At 43.8% G+C, this 25,773-nt stretch overlaps 1 protein-coding gene across 7 annotated transcripts in view; it reads right to left on the bottom strand.

The window, feature by feature from the left end:
• The window catches only part of WDPCP (WD repeat containing planar cell polarity effector), a 171,266-nt gene that overhangs the window by 105,889 nt on the left and 39,604 nt on the right, over nucleotides 1-25,773 (bottom strand). For all 7 annotated transcript variants that reach the window (XR_014523941.1, XM_083495163.1, XM_083495167.1 and 4 more), the window contains exons 2-7: nucleotides 15,639-15,721; nucleotides 13,429-13,473; nucleotides 12,528-12,578; nucleotides 8,030-8,100; nucleotides 7,718-7,777; nucleotides 920-1,034 (exon numbers count right to left, since the gene is read on the bottom strand). Coding sequence is in view for 6 of the 7 variants with exons in the window: in XM_083495166.1 (XP_083351292.1) it covers nucleotides 920-1,034; nucleotides 7,718-7,777; nucleotides 8,030-8,100; nucleotides 12,528-12,578; nucleotides 13,429-13,473; nucleotides 15,639-15,721 (425 nt within the window). In the remaining variant the exon portion in view is untranslated. The remainder of the gene's footprint in view (nucleotides 1-919; nucleotides 1,035-7,717; nucleotides 7,778-8,029; nucleotides 8,101-12,527; nucleotides 12,579-13,428; nucleotides 13,474-15,638; nucleotides 15,722-25,773) is intronic.

Below are 25,773 nucleotides of genomic sequence, written 5' to 3'. Positions count from 1 at the left end.
ATTTCTGTACAGTGCTTTCCACATACATGCAAAAACGTGATGTAAGATTATTTAAAGACTAGGGCTGCAATTTTTATCCATCATGTCCCTCAGACAGTATTTAGTTTTCAAAGTCTATTTTTTTTAAAAAGGGATTGTTTCCCACAGATAAGGGTGCTCACAAGAAAAGCAGGAAGCTCACAAGAGAAGCATAGAAGCAAGAGCTCCACAAGTGCTATTTGACAGTACATTGCACTTGGCACATGAAGGTTCCACTAGTTATCCTGACTAATAACAACTGGTAGATATCCTCTAAGATTTTGTCTAATACCATTTTAAAAGCCACATGCTTTGTGTTCATTTTTTTCAATGGGTAAGGAATAGGAACCTATGCTCTTGAAGTTCCCCTAACATATTAAGGATCTCAAGTGAGGATGACTGGAAGAAGCCCTCTTTCTGAGATCTTGGGACACTGCTTTCAGTCACAGCTGACAGTATTGGGAAGAACATATTTAAAATGACCAAGTCAATTTATACTGTAATCTAACATTATTACTGAACTTTTAGATGCAGGCCACACAGAAAGCTTTACTGTTGTATTACTGTTTATTTCAAGTCATTGTACTAATATAGAACAAAGCTCTCAGATGGGAGGAAATTACATGTGCTAAACTTGAATACCTTTGGGGGAAATTATACAAGGAACTGAGATTTAGAAACAAATGTAACAGTTGATAAGAATAGAAACTTTGATGTTAAATATTTTTCCTAAAGTGGTTTTGGTCCTGAGGGTGGCAACTGTGGCATTAAATGCAATTACTTGTTGTGTTGCCAAGTCCCCAGTGGTAATAATTGCTCTATTGACATACTATAATTGACATACTATTCCTCCTGTTCCACTGCAAATGTAGGGAACTGAATTGCACATGGGTATAATTACCATCGCTGATAGTGTCGGAGATGAGCTTCCCCATCAGGGTTCTGTCAATCACCACTCGCTCCAGCTGTGGCCCTGAAAGGCCCAGGGATACCAGTACACCTGAATGAAAGAGGAGCTGAACCAAATGGGGGGGGGGGGAGAGAGAGAGAGAGATGCAACTTGTCAGTAGAGAATGATATGTTCCACAATACCTTTTATCATCTATATTTTTTATAGATTTCATATACTACAGCTTGGCTGGCAAAACAGATTAAGTGCACCACAAGAAATGAATAAAGAGAGAGAGAGAGAAGGGAAAAAGCAAAAACATACCGAGCTTTGACTACATCTGTTCCAACTATGCATGAAATGCTTCACTATAGGATATAATTCCCCATAATTTGCATGGAAAATAGTAACTGCAGATGCTGCTATTCATGGCTGTAATCCTTCCCCAAGCTACAGCCCAGTAAAAATTTGGATAAGCAAAGAAGACACCATAGATTTGAACCTGTGAGGTGGAGTTACTTGATAACTTATATTCATGTGCTCTGCACAATCAGTTAACCACTCATAGGGCCAATGAAAACAATAATCCAAAGGTATATTAAAAACCCAGAAAATCGGAACAGAGAAGTGAGGAGAGAAAGAGAACAGGTGCACAAAACAGGACATCCATGCTTAATTTGTACACTTTGCATACAAAAAATGTTCTTGCTCTTGTTAACATAGCACTACTGCAATCAAGGAGCATTTTAAAGGTGACTTCTGGGGCTCTGCAATGTGGGCATAGGCAGTAGGGTTTTTTCCTTTAAAAAGGGATTGGTGCACATTACAAATACCTTGTTTTTGTGTTCTACCATGGGGTGGGGAACCAGCAGCCCATGAATCAAATCCAGCCTGGCATGGATCCCTGGCTTGTGAGACCATTTCCCCCAGCCACATCCATGTGCCCCACCGCTGATGTTAGATGTGACATCAGATGCGGGGCAGGCAGAGACGCATCTGGATTGGTGGGGAACTCACTTGCACAGCTGATCTCTGCAGAGAACCAGGTGGGATTCAGCCTGTCAAAATACCGAGTGATTGACAAGTGGGGCTGGAGGAAGAATGCTTCCCCACTCCTGTTGAGCAAGGAGTGTCATTTTACTCCACACTATATAGCAGGGGCGGGGAATTATTGCCCCTGCTCCTTGCAGACCATGACTGACAAATGGTTAGAGCCACCCACCTGTCAATCACCTGATGAGTCTGAGAGAGAGAGAGCGCGCACACAATTTACAAGAGACCTGGCAATACACAATGATCAACTTGGAAAGCCTCTTTTAAAGCACTTGTTGTGGAACACTTTGGAGGGGCCTGCAGATGTTCAGCTAACCCAGGTTTCTACCTGTCCCATGTTGGCAATCCAGATGTTGGACTACAACTCCCATCATCCCTGAGCATTGGCCATAAGCACATAAGAATAGTCCTGCTATCCTATTACAAACTTATGAACAGGTTGCTATGCAGACAATTAACACAGAGGCCTCATTTATCTCAACCAATTTAAGTGTGTGCTCAGAACAAGCTTCTTGTGGAGGAACCTTTAACAGCTGAAGTCAAAACCCCCAATGCAAGGTGAAGATTTTCATGCACTTCTCTGGATCAGGATCAACTATGTTAGATAATCAATTGGTATCAAAAGATAGCAGAATGAACTTTATGAGAAAAACAACTAATGTGAGCATTTGAGTGGTATGTAGCAAAGAAAGAAAGGTGCAACCACCTCAGCCATGGACATACATAAACACTTTTCATCCTCAGTTTTCAGTCTATAAAGTGAACTGACAGTAATATGCTTCACTGGACTTTTGTGAGGATGAATAAGATAAAACTCAGCTTTATAAATCAAATGTATTCCAGTATTTATTTGTTTAGTGCCATCAAAGTACAGGCATTTAACACAGTATAAAAAGTTTGTACAAAGGATTGCTTCTGAAATGGTTCACAAGTTCAAACAAAAACATAATCCTGCTATTCAGATCTTTCTAAACGCATATCCAGATCAAGCAGTTCTGATTTAGTTTGTGGTTTTAGAAATAGAACAACCTCTTTTTCTGTTAATCTAGTGAGTATCTTTTTGTATAATCATCAGCTTCCCCAGTTATGGCAGATGTCCTTTAAGGTTTTGTCCTAGTAAAAATGTTAGACACAGTCACACTCTACCAGCACTTATGGCAACCTTTCAAAACTTCAATTTATCCTTATGTTGCAGTTGGATTAGATAAAATCACAATTTATTCTCAAGTTGATAATGTGATCTTACAGCTCAGAGGTGTTCGGCTAGTTCTTATAATTGCCCCCAAAATATAAATGATAAAGTTTTTGAAGAACAACAAAACTCTCTAGAAGTTGAGTAGGCTAGTTTGTAGGCCAGGTGGAAAAATGGTTGACCTCTGTACTCCATACTGAGGCATGCTCAAGAAAGCAACGTATCATTAATCCAGAAAAATAGATTCCACTATGCCAAAGAACCCTGGGAAGTACCACATACCACCAAGTCTTCTTGACAAGTTTCACATATTAGTATGTGAGAGAATAAATATACCACCTGATTGCAGCAACAAGAGATTGCCACAAAATCTATCTTGGGGGTGTGGAGGAGGAACAGAAAAGCCAAGGCCCAAATGCTAAGGGCCCAAAAATTCCTACAAAAAAGTATTTCAAACACAATAGAATATTTTTCCAATGTGCCTTAACTTCCTTATGCCAACAACCACTATGCCGCAGCAGTGCCAAATCTGCATAGTGTAGTCATAATTCTAAGGATTCCCAGGTGCAATGTTGAAAGCAAAGCAATACTAGCAGAAACATGACATAATATAGTAATACTGACAAGCTACAGTGTATTGGGCAATTCTGTTATCATTCATTCCAACGTGAAGCATCAACACCCCATATTATCCATGCTTGGTAGGTAACAAACATGCAGTGACAGCAGATATGCCATGATGATGTCATGGAACCCTGTCCATAACTCTCATAACAAATAAATCATGAGGGTAATTTCATGATAATGTCAACCTACAGACTCATTTTTCATTTCTTCTTTGAGGTTCTTAGCAAGCATTAAGAAACCATGACTACATATTAACTGAAAAGTTTTTCACACGCAATATTTATTGTGACCAACATAACAACACAATGATGCAACATAAATGTACTGTCAAGTATGTCATTTAAACCTCTTTTTAGGGCTGTCCTATTTTTTCCCCTGAGAATTTTATAATTATTTGAGGAGTAATCCTATGCACAAGAAACTTGAGTAAGCAAGTTAAGCTAGAGTAAAGTTATAACAGATCCAAACTCCATTCATCAGCAGAGCTGCTGCTGCAGGATAGATTTGAGCATTGTCTGGGTCCTAGTGCCCCTACCGCTTTTTTGTGCTCCATTCTATTGCTGCTGGTGGCTGCTTATCACTCAAGGAGGAGCGCTTTTACACAGCTAATGGCGAATCCCCTGCAATCCAAGTCCTCCTCACTTGCTCAAATCTATTCTGCCTCAAAACAAGGAGCGGAAGGAAAAGGCTGCAGACTGTTAAATGGAAAAAAACCCAGGCACAGGGCAAATATGTTAAGTATACCTTTAAAGCAACAGTGCTCTTTCCCTCCCTCCTCCCCGCTCAGCTCTCGGAAAAGCTCCTTCTCCACCCACCCCACGCGTGCTCCTTGTCCCTTGAGTGCTTTTCCTTCCCTCCCCACTTAAAACGTGGTTACAAAGCACGGATCCACATGGATCCTCAGGATTTTTGCACTGGGTCACCCCAAATTCACCATCAGATCACATAGCATGTCCATGGCTACAGCCTGCACCAAAAAACACACACGCACCCACAGTTTCATGGGGCCGCAATGGCACAAAAACATGGTTACAAAGCATGGATCCACATGGATCCTCAGGATTTTTGCATTGGGCTACCCCAAACTCACCGTCAGATCACATGTCTGTGGCCACAGCATGAACCATAAAAATCATACATCCGCTGTTTCGTTTAGAATATTTTTTCTTGTTTTCCTCCTCTAAAAACTACATGCGTGTTATGGTCAGATGCGTGTTATAGAGCGAAAAATACGGTACCTTCCCGCTGGTAAGCGGTCCCTATTTATCTACTTGCACCCGGAGGTGCTTTCGAACTGCTAAGTTGGCAGACGCTGGGACCGATTGACAGGAGAGCACACCGCCGCGGGGGTTTGAACCGCCAACCATGCGATCGGCAAGTCCTAGGCGCTGAGGTTTTACCCACAGCGCCAACCGCGTCCCTGGGAACACTTGATAGGTAGTATTAAAAACTACTTTGATGGTAAGCTAAAACGCAAGGGCAGCATAAGCATTATGCAAGCATTGGACACTTCTTAAATATAATATCTGCAGAATTGTCTTAATTTTAGAATTGTTCTTGTATGCTGCTAAATAGTTTTCAAAACCAAAATATCACCTGTTCATACGTGTCATAATACTCATCTTTCAAGCTATGCACAAGTAAATGTGCATAGCAGCAAATCAGAGTTCAGTTCTACTAACAGAAACTTGTAAAATAAATAAAAAAATGTGTTGCATTCTTTATAGACACATGCAAGTCAAAATCATTGTTAGTGTAATGGTTTTATTTTACTCATTTCCCCCTCTCAAGGAACAAACATACTTAAAACAACACACAATAAATATTTCTGTGAGTAAGTAGATCCAATTATTTGCAATCTTAAAGAAGGAAAGGGTGCGACCCATGCTTGGCTTTTGGGCCCAGGAAGGTGTGGAAGGCTTAAAATATTGGGAGAGGAAACACACAACTACATCTCCCTCTCTGGTGCAAAACAGCTTCAACCCACCCTTAGATCAAAATGTGGACAGGCTGTTCCCTGTACCTCCACTGTTCCCTGTACTTCCCCCTACCTCCCTCTGAACCTTTTTATATCCTCCTTGTCTCCCCACCCTTCACTCTGCCTAAGACACAGCAGCCAGTCTTCTTCCATGCCATCAGGATAGTGCCTCACCCTTTTCCCTTCCCAGGTGGAGTTTGTGGGCCTCCTCAGGGTGTTTTGCTGCTGGAGGCAAAACAGGAAATGGCACAAACACACAGCTGCTGCCAGGTCCTCCTGCCTTATCCTCTGATGCCCCTCCACCACAGGCTCTTCCAACGCCCTTCCACCTTCTTCTCCGGGGGCATCGGAAGAGCAGGCGGTGGGGGGAATCAGAGAATAAGGCCGGCAACAAGTGCAGAAGGCAGTGGGCACACCTCAGGGCCTGGCTATGCTGCCCCTCCCAACTGCCATCCTGAGATGACTGCATCCTCCAGTCGCATGGGAGGGCAGGCCCTAGTCCAAATGTTGGTGCCTGGTAGTGTGGATCAGGGCCTACTTAAAGGGCTAGATACCAGCTAAGGATCAGCAAGTCCTGACCTCTGCTGTCACAGTCTACCAGTTTGCTTCTATCTGCATGACACTCTCAAACAATTCTAAAAGGCTAGCATGGCAGGCTTTCCCTTTGCCAGAAGTCATGCTAAATCAATCCTCAGTAAGGCTTGTTCCCCTATATGTTTAATGATTGTAGTTAAATACTAGTTTTTACCAATTCTCCTGGTACAGAAGTCCAATGTGCTGTAATTTACTGATCTCGTGTATCATTTCTTCTTATTTAAAAAGAAGGACTACCTTCCAGTCCTCTTGTAAGGAGGCCAAGTAGAGGTGAAATTAATTTTTCAGATTTGAATTTATGAGGGATGTATTACTTGGATTCAGTGTCACCTCTGATTTGTCATCCTACACATGTACCACCCTCAAGTAAGTGGGCATAGGATTACAGCATTAGTTTTGTATATGCTTATTCAGAAGTATGCCTCATTGTCTTCAATGGGCACACTCTCAGGTACCTGGGATTGTAGCTTAAACAGTATTATTATTAACCATCACCACCTTACTTTTGACTTTGAATTTTTCAGTAAAAGTAATTAGGTTACAAGGGAAGGCTAAATATATTATTAGAGTTGGACAGATTTTAACTTTGGAAAGTACAGTTACAATTACAAGAGAATTCAATTCATTTTAATGGGGCTTGGATAAATGACACTGGTTGAGGGCTAGACTGTATATTAGTAATACTGTTCAAAATTCAACACTCTCTGTTAAGCAGTGGTAAGCTTAAGGAGATATCTGTTAAAGATCAGGGATAAAAAGCTAGGAATAGCTTTTAATGAGTTAAATACATTAAACATATTTCAAGGAAAAGCTGTTGATTAGAATGCTGAATCACACACTCTAGGTTTTCAACCTGTTCCCACTTCCCATGCTGCTAACAAGGATGTGAGCAGATGTTTTCTTTATATATTGTATGGATATTCATGTAGATAGGAATACAGACACGTGCCACTATGGCCTCTGAGCAGTTTACGTCATTTGGTAACAAATCTAAACTAGTTGGTTATTTTACAGTTCCTGTCACTGTGCTGCACATTTTGAATTAAGTACTTTTACAGACAAATGTGTCATGCACAAAATTTAATGAATTTCTCTTTAACTACACTCCTGACTCAGCATAGGTCCAGTTCAAAGTTGCTTAATATATTGAACAATTAATTTTAAATGAGAACACAGCACATCATACATTTTACCTGACTGCATCCCTATTTGAATATAGCCATTTTCACCAAAAAGAATTTTAGCTGGGTCTTAAACTGTTTTTTTAAGCAAACAGAACCAGTTAACTTTGTACCTCTACATAATCACTTAACAATTGTTCAATTCTGTTGACAGAACATTGCAAGAGCATGTCAAAATATTTTACCTGACAGACGTATTTGCTCTTCCATTTGCTCAGTACACACCGACTGTTTTGCATCAGTTCCTGGAGGACAACCAAAAATAGACAGTGTATAGATGGCTGTACGCATTTCACTTGTAGATAAAGTGCTTCTGATTTTCAAGGAGGAGAGATTGCCTGACATGCTAAACAAAGATGCAACTGTTTTGGATAACCCACCAGACAAAAGAGCACTTATCTCCAGAAGGGATGATCTTTTATGAAAATTAAAGCTGTTGAAAGAGATCTGAAAAACGGGATTAATTGTTATTATGCTTGAAACTTTCTGAAAGGTACCTCTAGCTCCTTAAGTGTGTCTCGCAGCTTTTCCGGACGTTTGTTCTTAAGTATCCAAGGATAACCTCGAGCTAGCAAATAAAAAGTATGTATAAGATATTATCTACATATCCAAATATGTAAAATGCTGGATTTTACTTCATATTTTATTATTAAATACTGAATATTTTCTACCTTACAGTAAATGTGTTTATAATTCTGACACAGGTTCCATAGACAAAATTTTATTAAATCAATCTGAATCACTCTGGTAGAGGTTCTGTCTTTTCCCAAAGGGAACACACATTTAAATAGCTATAAGCAGGTTCTATGTCAAGTTAAGTGATATTATCAATAACTCCTTTCAACCAAAATATTTTAAGATCATATGGTACCAAATGCCCTGTCATATCATCGATCAAACTGTTATCTCCTCCTGTATAATGAAACCAGCATGCTTAGATCGGCACTTCTGACAAATGCTTTCAGTAAAATTATGCAACTTAATCTGGAGGGAGTAAGAGACCACCAAAATTGTATTTAATTCCAACATTCAGATCAGCTGAAGTCAGCCCCCAAAATACAATAGTCCAGACTTCATTCAACTTAAATGTCTTGTATTTAGCAACTCAGGTGGTGGCCATAAACAACCAGAAATTGGGGAGGAGTCATTGGTTTCAGCGCCCTTTGGCACCAATGACATAGTAAAATAAAGTCCTGCAGAACTGGAAGCCAAATTTGTATTGTAAGGTAAGAGGTTGAAAGCCAGTATCTTGAACACAGATAGAATTTCTGAGAAAGCTGTTCTACATGCAGGGCCAGCTAGCGGTGGGGTCTCAATGCAAGAGAAAGGAAGGGGTGTTGTGAGGAGGGTTTGCATTTGTTTGGCATGGGGGAATGTTTTGGGACAAGGCGGAATTGCATTGGCCTTAACGTGAAAAGGGTGCAGAGAAAGCTGCAGCAGCTCAGGAACATCTGGTTCAAGATTAATCAGCCTTAAAGGATGGCAATCATAGAATCATAGAATCATAGAATTGGAAGAGACCACAAGGGCCATCGAGTCCAACCCCCTGCCAAGCAGGAAACACCATCAGAGCACTCCTGACATATGGTTGTCAAGCCTCTGCTTAAAGACCTCCAAAGTCGGAGACTCCACCACACTCCTTGGCAGCAAATTCCACTGTCAAACAGCTCTTACTGTCAGGAAGTTCTTCCTAATGTTTAGGTGGAATCTTCTTTCTTGTAGTTTGGATCCATTGCTCCGTGTCCGCTTCTCTGGAGCAGCAGAAAACAACCTTTCTCCCTCCTCTATGTGACATCCTTTTATATATTTGAACATGGCTATCATATCACCCCTTAACCTCCTCTTCTCCAGGCTAAACATGCCCAGCTCCCTTAGCCGTTCCTCATAAGGCATCGTTTCCAGACCTTTGACCATTTTGGTTGCCCTCCTCTGGACACGTTCCAGTTTGTCAGTGTCCTTCTTGAACTGTGGTGCCCAGAACTGGACACAGTACTCCTGGTGAGGTCTGACCAGAGCAGAATACAGTCGCACTATTACTTCCCTTGATCTAGATGCTATACTCCAGAATTGCATTGGCTTTTTTAGCTGCCGCGTCACACTGTTGGCTCATGTCAAGTTTGTGGTCAACCAAGACTCCTAGATCCTTTTCACATGTACTGCTCTCAAGCCAGGTGTCACCCATCTTGTATTTGTGCCTCTCATTTTTTTTGCCCAAGTGCAATACTTTACATTTCTCCCTGTTAAAGTTCATCTTGTTTGTTTTTGCCCAGTTCTCTAATCTGTCAAGGTCGTTTTGAAGTGTGATCCTGTCCTCGGGGTGTTAGCCACCCCTCCCAGTTTGGTGTCATCTGCAAATTTGATCAGGATGCCCTTGAGTCCATCATCCAAGTCGTTGATAAAGATGTTGAATAAGACCGGGTCGTACCTTTCACCTTTTTCATGTGCAGAGACTGTCCAAATGGGGATGGAACAGGACTTAGGCAATGAAAGTAGTGGAACATGATAGTCAAAGAGGCCAAAGAGCCATAAAGGAAAATGCACGTGTCAGAGGCATTTGGAGAGAGACCCATGTTTTCTAATTCAGACTCATTCTGAATCAGACCGGACACGGGCTAGAGCTCAACGTTGAACCTACCAAGTGGCAATGGCGACGGCGAAGAGGGCCTTCTTCACTGCCTCTATTGCATCTGCAGAAAACAGCAGCAGGAGACTCTTTCAGGTGGTTTGCAATCTATCAGAACCACCTGCACCACCGGGGCCTGGTAGGGACCCCAAGATCTCCTGCAATGCTTTTGCAAAGCTTTTTGCAGATAAAGTCGCTCAGATTCAGAAGGAGGTAGACTCCACCGTGGGAGCAAGGCCAGGGCGGGAGATTGCTAGAGTCCTGTCTAGTCTTGTTACATGGGATCAATTCCAATCTGTTACCTCCGAGGATGTGGACAAGCTACTTGGACGAGTGAAATCGACCACCTGTCTCCTTGATCCTTGCCCATCCTGGCTGATAAAAGCGAGCCGGGAAGGGCTGGGCGATGGGCTCTGCGGGGTGGTGAATGCTTCTCTCTGTGAGGGAGCCTTCCCAGACCCACTGAAAGAGGCAGTCATTAAACTGCTTCTTAAAAAAAAACATCTTTAGACCCAGCCAATATGGCCAACTATCGCCCAGTCTCAAATCTACCATTCTTGGGCAAGGTGACTGAGCGGGTGGTTGCTGAACAACTCCAAGCACGCCTGGAGGATGTGAACCATTTGGATCCCTTCCAATTGGGATTCAGACCTCACCATGGGGCTGAAACTGCCTTGGTCGCTCCACCTGGTACGCAGGCTAAGACCCTACCTGCCCACAGACTGTCTTGCCAGAGTGGTGCATGCTCTAGTTATCTCCCGCTTGGACTACTGCAATGCGCTCTGTGTAGGGCTACCTTTGAAGGTGACCCAGAAACTGCAATTAATCCAGAATGCGGCAGCTAGACTGGTGACTGGGAGTGGCCGCCGGGACCACATAACACCAGTCCTGAGAGATCTGCATTGGCTCCCAGTACGTTTCCAAGCACAATTCAAAGCATTGGTGCTGACCTTTAAAGCCCTAAACGGCCTCGGTCCAGTATACCTGAAGGAGCATCTCCACCCCCATCGTTCAGCCCGGACACTGAGATCCAGCACCGAGGGCCTTCTGGCGGTTCCCTCATTGTGAGAAGTTAGGTTACAGGGAACCAGACAGAGGGCCTTCCCACCCTGTGGAACACCCTCCCTTCAGACATGAAAGAAATAAGCAGCTATCCTATCTTTAAAATACATCTGAAGGCAGCCCTGTTTAGGGAAGTTTTTAATATTTAATGCTGTATTGTTTTTAACACTTGACTGGGAGTCACCCAGAGTGGCTAGGGAAACTCAGCCAGATGGGCGGGGTATAAATAAATAAATAAATAAATAAATAAATAAATAAATAAATAAATTATTATTATTATTATTATTATTATTATTATTATTACATGTTAATGATAGAAGCCTTTGAGCCGAGATGGGCGAGCTGCATGGCTAAGATTTTAAAAGGATCATACAGACAATGTATTGAAAAGTGTTCAATTAGCAATAAGCACACCTTGGATTAATCTGATTGGCTACAATACTGCCTACAATGGAACCAGGGGGACATGGTTATTACGGGCTACAAACTCTATAATAGGGGTAGTAAGTGTGATGTTAACATATAAGTTATTAGTTAGTTGATTTATATTTATATTTATATATAGTTGATTTATATTTAGTTAGTTAACATATAAGTTAGTTAGAAAGTTAGTTAGTTAGTTGATTTATATACCGCCTTTCATTTAAAGATCTGAGAAAGCATAGCGGTACATGGAGCAAAACTGCAGCCACTTCTCTCCTCCACTGGTCCTGCTGCTGCAGTGCTACCAAGAGTTAAGCCATGGTTTGCCTTAGGGTTAGGTGTGGATCCAGGTTCAGGGTTTATTTTCTCTAAACTATGAGCATCAGGTCAGGAGCAAGCATTGGCTACAGCTTGTGGTTTGTCTGGAGTGAGACAAAGGACAAGTCCAGTTTCTCCTGTCTCCTCATTCTGCCCTCTTGCATCCACTTTTACTAGAAGGAGATGAAGAGTAGAATAGATCAACACTGTATATAATTAACAAGAATAATAATTTGTGTGTGTTCCACCTTTATTTCAGGATTTTGTTTTATGACAAAGTGAGTTTCCCAGACACATATTGGTAAAAACAGAAAAAAGGGCTGCTGCCATGGGCTACGTTTAGACATCAAAGCATATAAACTGAAAAGTAATTAACACAGTCTAAACTATGAGAGTTTCACAGTTGTGTATTTTGTACTCACACATTTTTTGTGATTGTATTTTGTATAATTTTAACTTTTTAAACTGTTTTCAGTTTTGTACTGGGCAGGTTATAAATTCAAATAAATTAAAACATAATATTTTAACTCTTTTTTTACAGTAATAAGGAAACTGAAAATAGGTCTTACATTCTGCGAACTGTTGTTTCTCATATAAGCAGCCAAAGTTCACTTGTGGTTCTAAAAGAAGGAGAAAAAGAACAAAGTTCCAACAACCTTATCATTTATTGTCAGCAAAATGCTAATTATTACACATTTAGGAAAAGTACAGAGATCTGAAAGGTGGGGGAGTTCTAAAGTTCTCATTTCCTGGACAGATGTCTTAAGTCTGAAGTGAAATAGACTTGAGCAATCCCAGCAGGTGGGTCAATATTATAAAGGATTGAATGTAATCAGATAGTGAGGTGAACTGCAACTGAATCCAAAGGAGAAGCCGAGTCAGGCTGCCACCAGAACTCTAGAAGGAGCCTGTGATGCCCATACAAGCCACCACTTTAACCTGGACTCAAACATGAAGTAACTGCACCTTTTGGCCCATCATGAATCTTCTGGGATTAAAAGGATTAATCAGATAAAGAAAATTGATCATTCACTCTGAAATGTCTATTTCAAAATATCAGGTGAGGAGGATCCAGGAGGCCAAGACCAATGCACTCCTATGAATTTACAATGCCCTCTGCTGGAACTCCAATAAATAAAAACTAACTAGCATGCCCAGCATCAAATATTGCATTATATTTAAAACCTAATTTTATAAAATGAGGCTATGACTTTTGACATATATGTTGTCTTTGCTGATTCATTGCTTTAAAATAATTGCTTTAAAATAATTTGAACCAATGGTTTAACTAATTTAACTGCAGAGATTTTCAGGTTGCACAACATAATTCATAAAAAAATTCCTATACAGTACTTTCAAAATTCAGAAAAGTTAAATATATATTTGTGTGTTTGTGTTTCAGTTTTGAGAGCTTGGAAAAAAAATCAAGTGAGGAGTGCATATAATTTTTTCATGAGGTTTACACCTTACCTGCTTCCTTTTTGTCATAGTAATGATAAATTCCAATGTCTTGGTCTACATAAATAAGGAAATAAAAAACTGAATTATAATTCTGGCACTTGAAATTAGACATGTTTCTTGGGAGGGTGGGCACTATCTTATAAACAGAACTGAGAACCCACGCAGGCAGTCGTACAAATACTTCCAGAAACACCCACTGAAAATACTTCAAAATGATTTCGGGCCAGCACCACTTAAAGACCTTAATGGGAAACTGTCCAAAATAGATGGGTTTTGAGACTCCATCTGAAAGTCTTCCTATTGATTTACATATGGTTCTACAATTAGAAGGGAGTTCTAAAACCCAGGGAGTGGGGGAATAACTGAAAAGGCCCTCTCTTTGATGCACAAGAAGGTACAGGAAGCAGGACCATTCTATTGACACTCCTTGAGGACCAGCTCTATTGGCCCTTCCATCACTCAACTGTCACCTGGCAGGTGACATTCCATCAGGCTGCAGCAGAGAGGAAGAGAGGAAGGCAGCTGGGCCGTTCTAACAGCTCTGCTGAGAAGCCAGCTACATCTGGTGCCTCTTCTCCTTGAGCTGCTTCTAGCCCAGCTGGTTGTCACACACAATTTTTTTAACTTTAAGAATCAGTGGCTGAATTTGCTTTTTACTTACCAATAGCTTTTTTCGTTTTCTCTTTTAGTTTGGCAGTCTTTGGGCAATGGCAGTCCTTGTTCTTATTGATTTTATGTAAGCCACTATGTAAGCCTTCCAGGTGGAGAGCAGTACAGAATGCTTTACATAAATAGACAGACAGAGCCCACTAGGCTAGTTGATCTTACAAGCAAGCCTACAAATAGGGCCCACAAAGGTGCACTTAAAGCTTGGGCAATTCATACTGGTGCCTAGGAAATTTTTCAGATGGACTAGCCCCAAACTGGGGCAGGTGAAAGGAACTTCTAATTCTTGACCTGGATGCAATCCACCGGGGTTCAGTCCATGGCCACTCTATTTCCCACACCCACATAGCTTCACCTCCCAAGTGGGATGTTACTGGAAGAATGGATTGTTTCCTTTCTCCCCTGGCATTTCTGTGTTGCACACTAAGAAATACAGTCTTTCTCAGCATCCAGCATAAAAGGCATGTGAACTGCCAATGAATGAAGAGACCACTCTGATTCTCCACCAGAAGCTTGCTATATTTTGTCCTGAGAGCTGAGAAAGGGACTGGGACCACAGGCAGAAAGAGACTGCACTGAGCAGTGGGGAAGAAGAGACACGGCTGATAAGCAGAACTATAAAAAAACCCCTATTCTTCCCCACTGCTCAGCTGTTCGGTCAGCAAGCAGTGAGTGGGGCGGGGTGAGGTGGGGGGGGGTTCACACAAAATAGGTTTTAAAACTTTTATAAAATTCAGTTTTATGTGGACTTTGATGACATGCAGATTGGTATGCCAGAGGCAACCTAAGATGGTAAAGGTACTCCTGGATACCAACACTACCTGCACATTCTGAATTTAAGGAAAGCCCCAAAATGCAAACTTGGTCCTTTGGGGGAGTCCTCCATCCAAGATCAGTAGCACCCTTCCATCCAATTCAGCAGGTTTTCCTACCCACAGTACCTCTGTTGTATATGTGTATTTAACTTCAGCTTCACTCTCATCTACCTCAAAACAACCTTCAGTTTAGGAGGTTCCTTAGCCTTCTTGAGATTTTAAGATGGAAAGAACACATACAAACTGCTTGTCACCCTTACAATGGTGGCACTGTAGTCCAAAACCCCCAAATGATTTCACATCAGCTGTTTCATTTAAGGTAACCTAGAAGGATAGCATAGTTTGATGATACTGAAAACTGCTGAGACATCCAGAAGAATCCATAGGATTGCCACCTTTGCAAGGCTCTTTCACCAGTTACTAGATGGGTGACAACTTCAAATGTTGTAAAACACAGAGATTTTGTCTATTTTGAAACAATAAGGAAATTATTTTACAGAGACAGGTATAGAAAGCGTTATACAGAGACATTGTTCTTTCAAATTATCTTTTTTATCCTGAAAGTTGCTCTGAAATCAGTACAGTGGTTTTTGTTTATACATGAGAGGAGTTGTGACAGTGGATGGAGAGCAAAGGGCAGGCTTTTGTATTATGTATGTTCTGAAAAACATGAACAAAATACTAGATGTTAATTTCTGAATATTGCTAAAGCTGGCAAAATGGTAACATCTGCTTTACCTTGAACATGCAAGGTGCTCTTCAAAGACCATAGGTGCATTTCAGAGAGAAAGACAGTCATCTGAAGCAGCTGAGAGTTAATTCTAGAAGAAGAAGAAGATATTGAGTTTGATTGTCCATTAAGCTGAACAAAGAACACTTATAAAAACTAAGAACAGCAAGTATCCCAATTTTTAATTCTTTCACAACCAAAAGCAACTAGTAGGGAATTCATAGACTATGTTTATGCCTACTTTCCAAATGTTATTCTTCCGATAGCAAGGTTTGTTATCCCCAAATGCTTGCACACAATGTGAGTATACCAGCATGTTCAGATACTACCAAAAGAGGAGCAAAAAATGTATCTGCATAAAAGCTTAGCAGTTTACTTTTCAAGGAGGTAATCAGTTTTGATGGTAAGAGGAAAAAAGAGGCTGAGCAAAGGAATAGCAGATTGCTGTTTTTAAAAGACACCAGGAGAGAGGGAGCCTAGATAGAAAGAACAGATAAGTAGATGCAAGGGAAGGAAGACATATTATATTTAAACGAAGTTAAATAAAATACAGGGGGGTGAGAAAGGGAGGCAGCGTAGAGAGCAGAAAAGGGAAGGAACACAGGCATAGTAACAAATGGAACAGAACAGTGAAATAATTCAAACAAGAACAAAGAGGTTTGGGAGAAAAGAAAAAAGGCAAATAATGTTTTAGTTGCCTCAAAAGAGAAAACAGGCAAATTTGTTGGTTTGTTTGTTGTTGTTGTTACTTCTTCCTGCCCTTCACCCAAAGGGTTCCATTGCAAGCTTGTGCAGTAAATAAGTTAAATAAAAGGAAAAAGAGAAAGAAGAGAAGGAGAACAGAAACTTGGGTTTATTGGAATTCATTTAACAAATTAGAGGAAGGAAGGAAGGAAGGAAGGAAGGAAGGAAGGAAGGAAGGAAGGAAGGAAGGAAGTGTTAAGTTGTGGGTTGACATAGCAGCCGGCACAGCGATTTCTTCAAGTAGCTCTTTATTATGGTAAGCTGGAATAGAACTGACTGCGAACAGCTCAGCCGGCCTGTATTTATAGGCAGCCGGCTGTCAACATTGTAACCACAACAGCCCAGAGTTCCCGCCTAAAATAACAGACGCGGACCTGAGTGAAAACTATCTACAGACCTGAGTGAAAACTATATACAGTATCCCCCTGTTGGCCCAGGGTGAAACTACACTACATAACACCCCTCCCCACCGAGATAAGGCGTTAGTTACAATCGTAATGGTTTCCTTATATACAGCACTACGCGTAATGGTTCAATTAAGCACAAAAGCATATCGGTTACATTTCCCATACTTAGACCAACAGTGATACCTGTCCAACAACATAGTCCTTTAAATAAGTTGGGCGCTTGGAAACTCTGCCAGACCGCCGGGGACTGGTAGCCAAGTCCGGAGGGCCACACAGTTCTCGCTGAGGCTGTGGTGCGACCCTAGGTGGCGTTGGAACCAACTCCCCTGGATCCGCTGCTGTGGGTGGAGCCTCCGCAAGTGGAGTGGTCTGAGTCTGTTCTGAAACGGCTTGGTTCGGCTCCACGCTGGCAGTTTGCGAGGGAGGTGTAGGTGGGGCCTCGCCATCTGTACGTGTCTCTTCTGGAGCCGCAAGCGCAGTTGGGGGCACCTCGGTAGTGTCCAGGTCCCCAACCCTGCGCCTAAGCTGGTCTATGTGCCGTCGCCACAAGCGTCCGTCTTCGAGTGCCACCTGGTACGAGCGAGGTCCAGTGACTCCCACTACTGTGGCTGGCACCCAAGGGATGTCCCCCACATAGTTCCGGGCAAAGACCTGGTTTCCTGGGACAAATGACCGTGGTGCGTTGGCACAGCCTGGGGGTTCAGCCACGGCAAAGTCTGGGTGTAGCCGGTCGAGCGGTGACCTGAGGCGGCGGCCCATAAGCAGTTCAGCAGGACTCCTCCCTGTGGCCGCATGAGGGGTGATGTGTTGCACGAACAAGTATTCGGCGACCCGCTCATGCCAGTCTCCCCGGTCCAGGCGCGCCAGTGCCTCTTTTGTCGAGCGCACCATTCTTTCCGCTTGCCCGTTGCTGGATGGATGAAAGGGTGCCGTTAGGGCATGGCGGATGCCCAGTCCCAAAAGATACCGCTCAAACGTGCCTGATGTGAACTGCGGTCCGTTGTCAGAGACAAGGACATCAGGACACCCATGCATTGCAAACAGGCCTCGCAGCACCCGGATGACAGCTTCGGTAGTGGTGGAGGGCATCAGGGCGACCTCCAGCCATTTGGAATAGGCGTCCACCACTACCATAAAGGTCCGGCCGTGAAAGGGGCCAGCCAGATCGATGTGCACCCTCGACCAGGGTGTCTTTGGCGTCTCCCAGGTGTGTCCCTTAGCTGCCGGTGGTGCAGGCCTCGACTCCTGGCACGCTTGACAGGCGGACACCCAGGCAGTGATGGCATCGTCCATATTAGGCCACCAGACGTAACACCGAGCCAACGCCTTCATTTTGACAATTCCCGGGTGGCCAACGTGCAGAGCCTCCAGGACGCGCTGACGGAGTCCCTGGGGAATCACGACGCGGTCTCCCCACAGCAGGCAGCCACGATGAGCTGAGAGTTCATGTTGTCTGGTTGCGAAGGGCTGGAACTCCGATGCAAAAGGCCCTTGTGGCCACCCCCTCCACACCCAGTTGAGCACCCGGCTGATGGTGCGATCCTGGGCAGATGCGGAGGCCACAGTGGCAGCCGATACAGGCGCTGCCGGAAGATCCTCAATCAGAAGGAGCGATGAAGCTGGAGCCGGGTCTTCCACAAATGCTGGAAGAGGGCAACGGCTGAGGGCGTCGGCATGGCCCATCGATTTCCCCGGGCGATGGATGAGCCGGTAGTGGTAGGCAGCCAGGAAAACAGTCCATCGCAGCATGCGTGGTGAGAGGACCGGTGGAGTTGGACGATCACCGGCGAGGAGGCCCAGGAGTGGCTTGTGGTCAGTGATGAGGTCAAAAGTCCTGCCATAGAGGTATTCATGGAACCTCTTCACTCCAGCCACAAGTGCCAATGCCTCCTTGTCGAGCTGGCTGTAATTCCGTTCCGTCGGAGATAGTGTCCTGGAAAAGTAGGCGAGCGGTGCTTCTCTTCCATCTGGAAAACGGTGACTAAGGACAGCACCGATGCCAAAAGGTGAGGCGTCGCAGGCAAGGACCAGCGGCCTGGATTCACTGTACTGTACCAGCACACTGTCTGAAGAAAGGAGAGCCTTGACCGCGTTGAAGGCCGCCGTCTCCCGATGACCCCAGGCCCAAGGCGTCTTAGTGCTAAGGAGTCGGTGAAGAGGCTCAGCCACTGTGGCTTTGTGGGGCAGGAACATGTTATAAAAGTTCAGCAGCCCCAGGAATGCCTGTAACTCCGTTTTGTTCTTTGGGGTGGGGGCCTGCTGGATAGCGCGGATCTTGGATGTGGTTGGATGAAGCCCGGAGGCATCGATAAGATAGCCCAGGAACTCTACCTGTGGAACGGCGATCTGGCACTTCTCCCTCTTTACCTTGAGCCCGGCCTCCTGGAACCTGGTCAGCACGGCACGGAGGCGCTCGAACAGCTGCTGGTGTGAGTCTGCAGACACCAAGACGTCATCAAAATATGGTACCACGCCCGGAAGCCCTTGCAGGAGACGCTCCATAAGGCTTTGGAAGATGCCAGGAGCCACACTCACCCCGAACTGCAACCGGCGGCAACGGAATGCCCCCCGGTGGGTGACGATCGTCTGGGCTTCAGCAGTGGCATCATCGACTGGCAGTTGTTGATAGGCTTGGGCAAGGTCCAGCTTAGCGAAGACCTTACCCTCACCCAGGGAATGCAGCAGGTGTTGGACAACAGGAACCGGATAAGCGTGCTGCTGAAGTGCCTTGTTGATCGTGCACTTGTAGTCAGCGCAGATTCTCACCGACCCATCTGGCTTGACAGGCGTGACGATGGGGGTTTCCCACTTTGCGTGGTCAACCGGCTCCAAAACTCCTTGGGCGATCAGTTTGTCCAGTTGTTCGTCCACCTTAGCCTTGAGAGCAAAGGGAACCCGGCGTGGCTTTAGCTTGATGGGGGCGACTTGTGGATCAAGGCTAAAGGAGATGGGCGTACCTGTATATTGGCCCAAGGTGCCGTCAAAAACCTCGGCAAAGTCTTTGACCAGACCCTCAGTCTCTGCGTTAGAGATGCAGTTGATGCCGGTGACTTCCAGGCCGAGGGCATCAAACCAGTCTAGCCCTAGGAGGCTTGGCCGCTGACCTTCGACCACCACCAACCGGAGCAGGCCCGAAAAATCCTTGAAAGCGATCCGGAACCGGCCAACGCCTACCACGGGAATGTCGTTTCCCTGGTAGTCTCTCAGGTGTACGCGGTGAGAGTCGAGTTGCCTTTTGGACACTCTGGGTACCAGTCTTTTGATGGTGCTCCATGACACGATGGACAGGGCAGACCCGGTGTCGATCTCCATGTCACATGGAGCTCCTTCAATGAGCACCGTGACGTTCAGCTTGCGTCGCGTAGGCGAGTCGGTTTGGCCAATCGTGGTTCCAGACGGGCAGCGGCAGTTGGTGAGAGCGAAACAACTTTCCTTGGCAGACTGGAGTGAAGACTTGGACTTGCGAGTCGATGAAGGGGGTGTGTCAGACGGAGCTGATCGGCAGACCTTAGCGATGTGGCCCCTTCTGGAACACTTCCTACAGATGGCGTCTCTGAATCGACACTTGGCACGGGAATGGTTGCCTCCGCAGCCAGCACATTCCGGTTGGCCCTTGGACTTCTGTTGGAACTTCCTGCGCTCCCGCTTTGTCTGGTGCACGTCATCGTCTTCACTGGAGGATGCCTCCTCACTGCTGGCCTCTTCATGATGCACCGGAACTGGCTCCCTAGCAAGACGCGGGCTGCTGGACTTGCGGATCTCCTGGGCGGAGCGTTCAGCAGCTTCTGAGGCCACAGCCTCCTCAATGGCTTTCTGTAGCGTGAGGTCTGGCTTGGCTAGGAGGCGCCGTTGCAGATGGATGTCCCGGACCCCGCAGACGATTCGATCCATCAGGGCATCGTCTAAGTCTCGGAACTCACAGTGCATTGCAGCCTGTCGCAGGGCGGTGGTGTAGTTGTTGATTGACTCCCCCTCTGCCTGGTTCCGGTGGTAGAACGCATGGCGGGCAGCAATCTTGGACGGCTTTGGTGCGTAGTGGTTGCGGAGCTTCTCTTGGATCGTGTCCCATGGTGTTGCCTGGACTGCTTCCGGCGCAACCAACGCTCGGGCCGTCTCAAACACCTCAGGCCCACAGAGGCTGAGGAATAGGCCCCGCTTCCGATCCTTTGATACTGCTGTCAGCTCGTTGGCTTGGAGGTAGCAGTCGAACCGAGCGAGGTAGGAGTCCCATGATTCAGAGGCTGGCGCAAACGGCGGTAGAGGCACAAGTGAAGCCATGATTCCGATGCCGGCGTGAAGGGCGATGGATGGAACACAGTGCTCTAGCCAGAACAATCAGCTCTGAATTGGTTCTGCCCAGTGATTTCGCTCAGTGATTTCGCTCTGTGATTCAGCTCAGTGATTCAGCTCAGTTCAGAGGCTGGCCGCATCTGGCTGTGCTCTGATGTCCATCTATCCCATCCTCGTCGCCAGTGTTAAGTTGTGGGTTGACATAGCAGCCGGCACAGCGATTTCTTCAAGTAGCTCTTTATTATGGTAAGCTGGAATAGAACTGACTGCGAACAGCTCAGCCGGCCTGTATTTATAGGCAGCCGGCTGTCAACATTGTAACCACAACAGCCCAGAGTTCCCGCCTAAAATAACAGACGCGGACCTGAGTGAAAACTATCTACAGACCTGAGTGAAAACTATATACAGTATCCCCCTGTTGGCCCAGGGTGAAACTACACTACATAACAGGAAGGAAGGAAGGAAGGAAGGAAGGAAAGAAGGAAGGAAGGCAGGAAGGAAGGAAGACATCAAAAATCCTATTTAAGTACAAACTGTGTTCACACAGAGCTGAAGGGCAGCAGCATCCTAACTTCATATCCATATTTATGATCCTGCTCTGCTCTTCCTGTCTTCACTATACATTTATGCTTTCTCAAACATGCTAAATAGTGTCCTATTCATCAGTGAAGATGCAGTCCTCACGTCCTAAGCAGTTTTCTCTCCAAATGGGGCTCTGTAATTGGAAGCAGCCCTGTCAGGATAACGTGGTTTGGGGAAGAACTAAGCTTACTTTTGAACCACTGTGCTCAGCTAATGCTTTCCCTCTTAAATTCAAGTTGCTAGAATGACTCGTTAAAAGGTAGAGAGTTGTTTGTTGCTCTGAAAATTCATCAACTCAAAAGACAAAAATATATTCAAATTCTTTTTGTTTAAAACTATAGCATGCAAGCCAAAGATAACAATGTGGTGGCAAAGTGAGGGCTTTGTGAAGATTTTAAATGTGTGTCAGTATTATCCTTATAAATGTGCCTTTTAACAGCAACACACTGATGGATATAAAACTAAAAATATTCTATATTGATTTGAAAGTCACACCGAAGCGCATATTGTCAAAAAGGCCTAACTATGGCTTGTATAATAATCGCTGAAAAGAAATACATTATCTGATAACCAAAGAATAGTGGCATGAAAATCACACACTGTAAACTTATTTCCATTTGCTGAGAAGTTGTTTCATGCTCCACTGAATTAATTCTTCACATTTTTAAGAAGTCTGGAAATAAGTCCTATCTTTTGCAATTATAAGTGGTCATGTTATAGCTACAGAGCTTTCAATTTTAAGACATTTACATGTGTAACAGTACCAAAATTATATCAGGTGGTTAGTCCTTTCTTCTGGGCAAACATGAGAAATAGAAAATGCTTTATTTAACTAAGGCTTCAATTTTCATGTGCTGAATAGATTCCATGTCCTTAGGTCTTTAAGTAAAATATCAAATATCATGAGCTCTGCAATGAAATTGTGGGGAGACACCATAGTCCAGCTTCTATAGACATCCACTCATGCAGTCACAACTTTTAAAAGCATTAATTTGCCTCAACAATATTCAACCACTATTTTTATTAGACACTTATTAGACTACCTATCCAGGCCTTAAGGTTAAGTTGTTGAAAACAAGGGACAATATATTTTTGATGTTGGTTTTCTTTGGGAGCTCGGTCAAATCCCTGCTTTGCCAGCCTCTAGACATGGAGTCAAGACTTTTTTTTATTCTACAGTGTTTCAAGACTGATACCTTGTGGGGGTTTATGGTGTGTGTTAATGTAGAAAATCCCAGAGCAGTTCACAAATCTTACTCTCAAATACATAACCAACTGAAACTATAAAACCATCTTCAACCTAAAAACTGAAGCAATTTAAAACAAACCCACAGACTTTTACAGTTATACAAAATCAGTCTAATTATACACACAGTCAGTCAACTAAAATAACCCAATGAAAGGAAAGACATCCTCAATATCATAGTCATAGAGTTGGAATGGACCCCAGGGTCATCTTGTCCAACCCCCTGAAATGCAGGAATCTCAGCTAAAGCATCCATGACAGATGGCCATCCAACCTCTGCTTAAAAATCTCCAAGGAAGGAGAGTCGACAACCTCCCAAGGCAGTCTGGTCCACGGTCGAACAGTTTTTACTGTCATAAAGTTTTTCCTGATGTTAGTCAGAATCTCCTTTCTTGTACCTTGAAGCCACTGGTTTAAGTCCTATCCTCCAGGCCAGGAGAAAACAAGCTTGCTCCGTCTTCCACGTGACAGCCCTTGAGATATCTGAAGATGGCTATCATATCTCCTCTCAGTCTCCTCTTTTCCAAGCCAAACAATTCCCTCAGCTGATAAGGCTTGGTTTCCAGAACCTTGATCATCTTGGTTGCCCTCCTCTGTAGATGTTCTAGCTTGTCAACATCTTTCTTCAATTATGGTGTGCAGAACTGGACACAGTATTCCAGGGACTCAGCTATTCAAATAAAACGTTTTAAGTGTGTTTTAAGTGTGATATACAATGGGACACTAAATGGCGATGGTGAGCCTTATGAAAAATTCAATGTAGTTTTAAAAACACTTTTAAAAAAGGCATTTTCAGAACTTTTTTTATATGTGTGTAGATTTTACCGAGATGTAGTCTGACCAAGGCAGAATAGAGTGGTACTATTACTTCGCTTGATTGGGACACTATACTTCTGCTGGTGCAGCATAGAATAGCATCAGCTTTTTTTTGCTGTTGCATCAGATTGTTGACTCATGTTAAGCTTGGAGTCCACCCCTAGATCCTTTTCCCACGGGGGAGGGGTTATTGGGTGGTTCTTGATTTTATTTCGATTATGTATTTTGTGTTTTTATATTGTGAACCACCCTGAGACCTGCAGGTATAAGGCGGTATACAAATAGTAATAATAATAATAGTAATAATAGTAATAATGTACTGCTAGCAAGGCAGGTGTTCCCCTTCTTATATTTATGCACCTGGCCCTTCCCGCCTAAGTGTAGAACCTGACATTTGTCTATATTGAAATTCATTTTATTAGCTTGGCCTCAGTTCTCCAATTTATTAAGGTCATTTTGAATTCTGATTCTGTCTTCTGTGGCATTAGCTACCCCTCCCAGTTTGGTATCATCTGCACATTTCATGAGCATCCCCTCAATTCCTTCATCCAAGTCATTTATGAAGACATTGAACAACAAGGGGCCCAAGACAGAACCCTGCAGCACCCCACTTGTCACTTTTCCCCAGGATGTTGAGGAATCATTAATGAGTACTCTTTGAGTTCAGTCAGTCAACCAGCTACAAATCCATCCAACAGTTCCCTCGTTCAACCCACATTTTACGAGCTTCCTCGTGAGAATATCATGGGGGGCTTGGTGAAAATCAAGATACGCTATGTCTACTGCATTCCCCTAATCCACTGAACTTGTATCTCCATCAAAAAAAGAAATCAGATTGGTCTGATATGACTTATTTTTGAGAAACCCATGCTGGGTCTTAGTAATCACAGCGTCCTCTTCTAAGTAACCACAGACCAACTGTTGAATTATCTGTTCGATATCAAAGTATTGCCATTATGCAGATACTAAATCCACCACCTCCCAGCCCCACACAGAGTAAAACACACATGCAGCACTCAAAGAAATAATAGGAACAACGATGTTGTGATGCTATTCCCCCTTTCTTTCCACACACCCAGCCTGCAACTCACCCAGGCTCATAATTTCCTCATAGTAAGTGCTTCATAGCCAGAAACATTACCTAAATTCCAGCTACTAGAAATCCAGAACTATCACCCTGAAAACAGTTCCTTCCAGCTCTTAACCGAGAGGCTTCTTCTTGAAATGAAAGGTGGCATATAAATTATATTTTTAAATAATAGTGTTACTTCTGCACATACACACATGGCTAAATGATGTTTCAGCAGCTGCCTTTTTGCTCTACTGGTCCTCTCACTCGACAGGTACTTTCTGAAAGAGCTGAGGTGGCCAGCAACCTCTGGCAGCAGAGGAGCGAGATGTTCTCAAGTTATCCTCTCTGCTCTGGTGATCTTTGTGCCCCTCACACTGCTGCCACCAAAGTCCTTAAGGTGAGCTTGTGGCAGAGACTCCATCCCTAAAAACAGCACCTGGTACAGGTGAGAACCAGAGAGCGATATCCTGTCCCAAAGGGATGCAGATTACTGGATGTGAAAGAAAGATGTATTTGTGACAAAGGAACAGCCATGCTGATTGCAATCTTTCTATTAAAAAAATTATACACACATAAAGTACATATATATATATATATATATATGCAAAAACTATACAAAACCATGATGTGTTGCTATAAATAGCTTTGCCATTGTGCATCACTATTTTGATGGTGGGGGGCAGCAGGATAAATAAATTTTCCCTGGATCTCAACAATGCAAAATTATTTTAAATAGAGTGATAATAAAGCGAATACTGTGGATCTGCATGGAAGAGTCCAGTTCCATGAGAGCTAGCGGCTCAAGGTGAAACCAGCAATGTCATCAAGTAGGGAGCAAAGAGGAACAGGGGCTTAGACAGCTCCAAGAAGCCTTGCGAAGGAAGGTACATGAGATGATAATGGAGCCAACTGAAGCCTCGCGCAGAATGATCTGAAGTGTGGTAGGCTCTGCTTCTCTAAAGAAACTGGGTGGCTAGTTCAAGGTA

Source organism: Podarcis liolepis (genome assembly GCF_965112155.1).
Source record: "Podarcis liolepis genome assembly, chromosome: 3".
NCBI classification, from domain to species: domain Eukaryota; kingdom Metazoa; phylum Chordata; class Lepidosauria; order Squamata; family Lacertidae; genus Podarcis; species Podarcis liolepis.
This window is presented reverse-complemented; position numbering and strand designations above follow the sequence as displayed.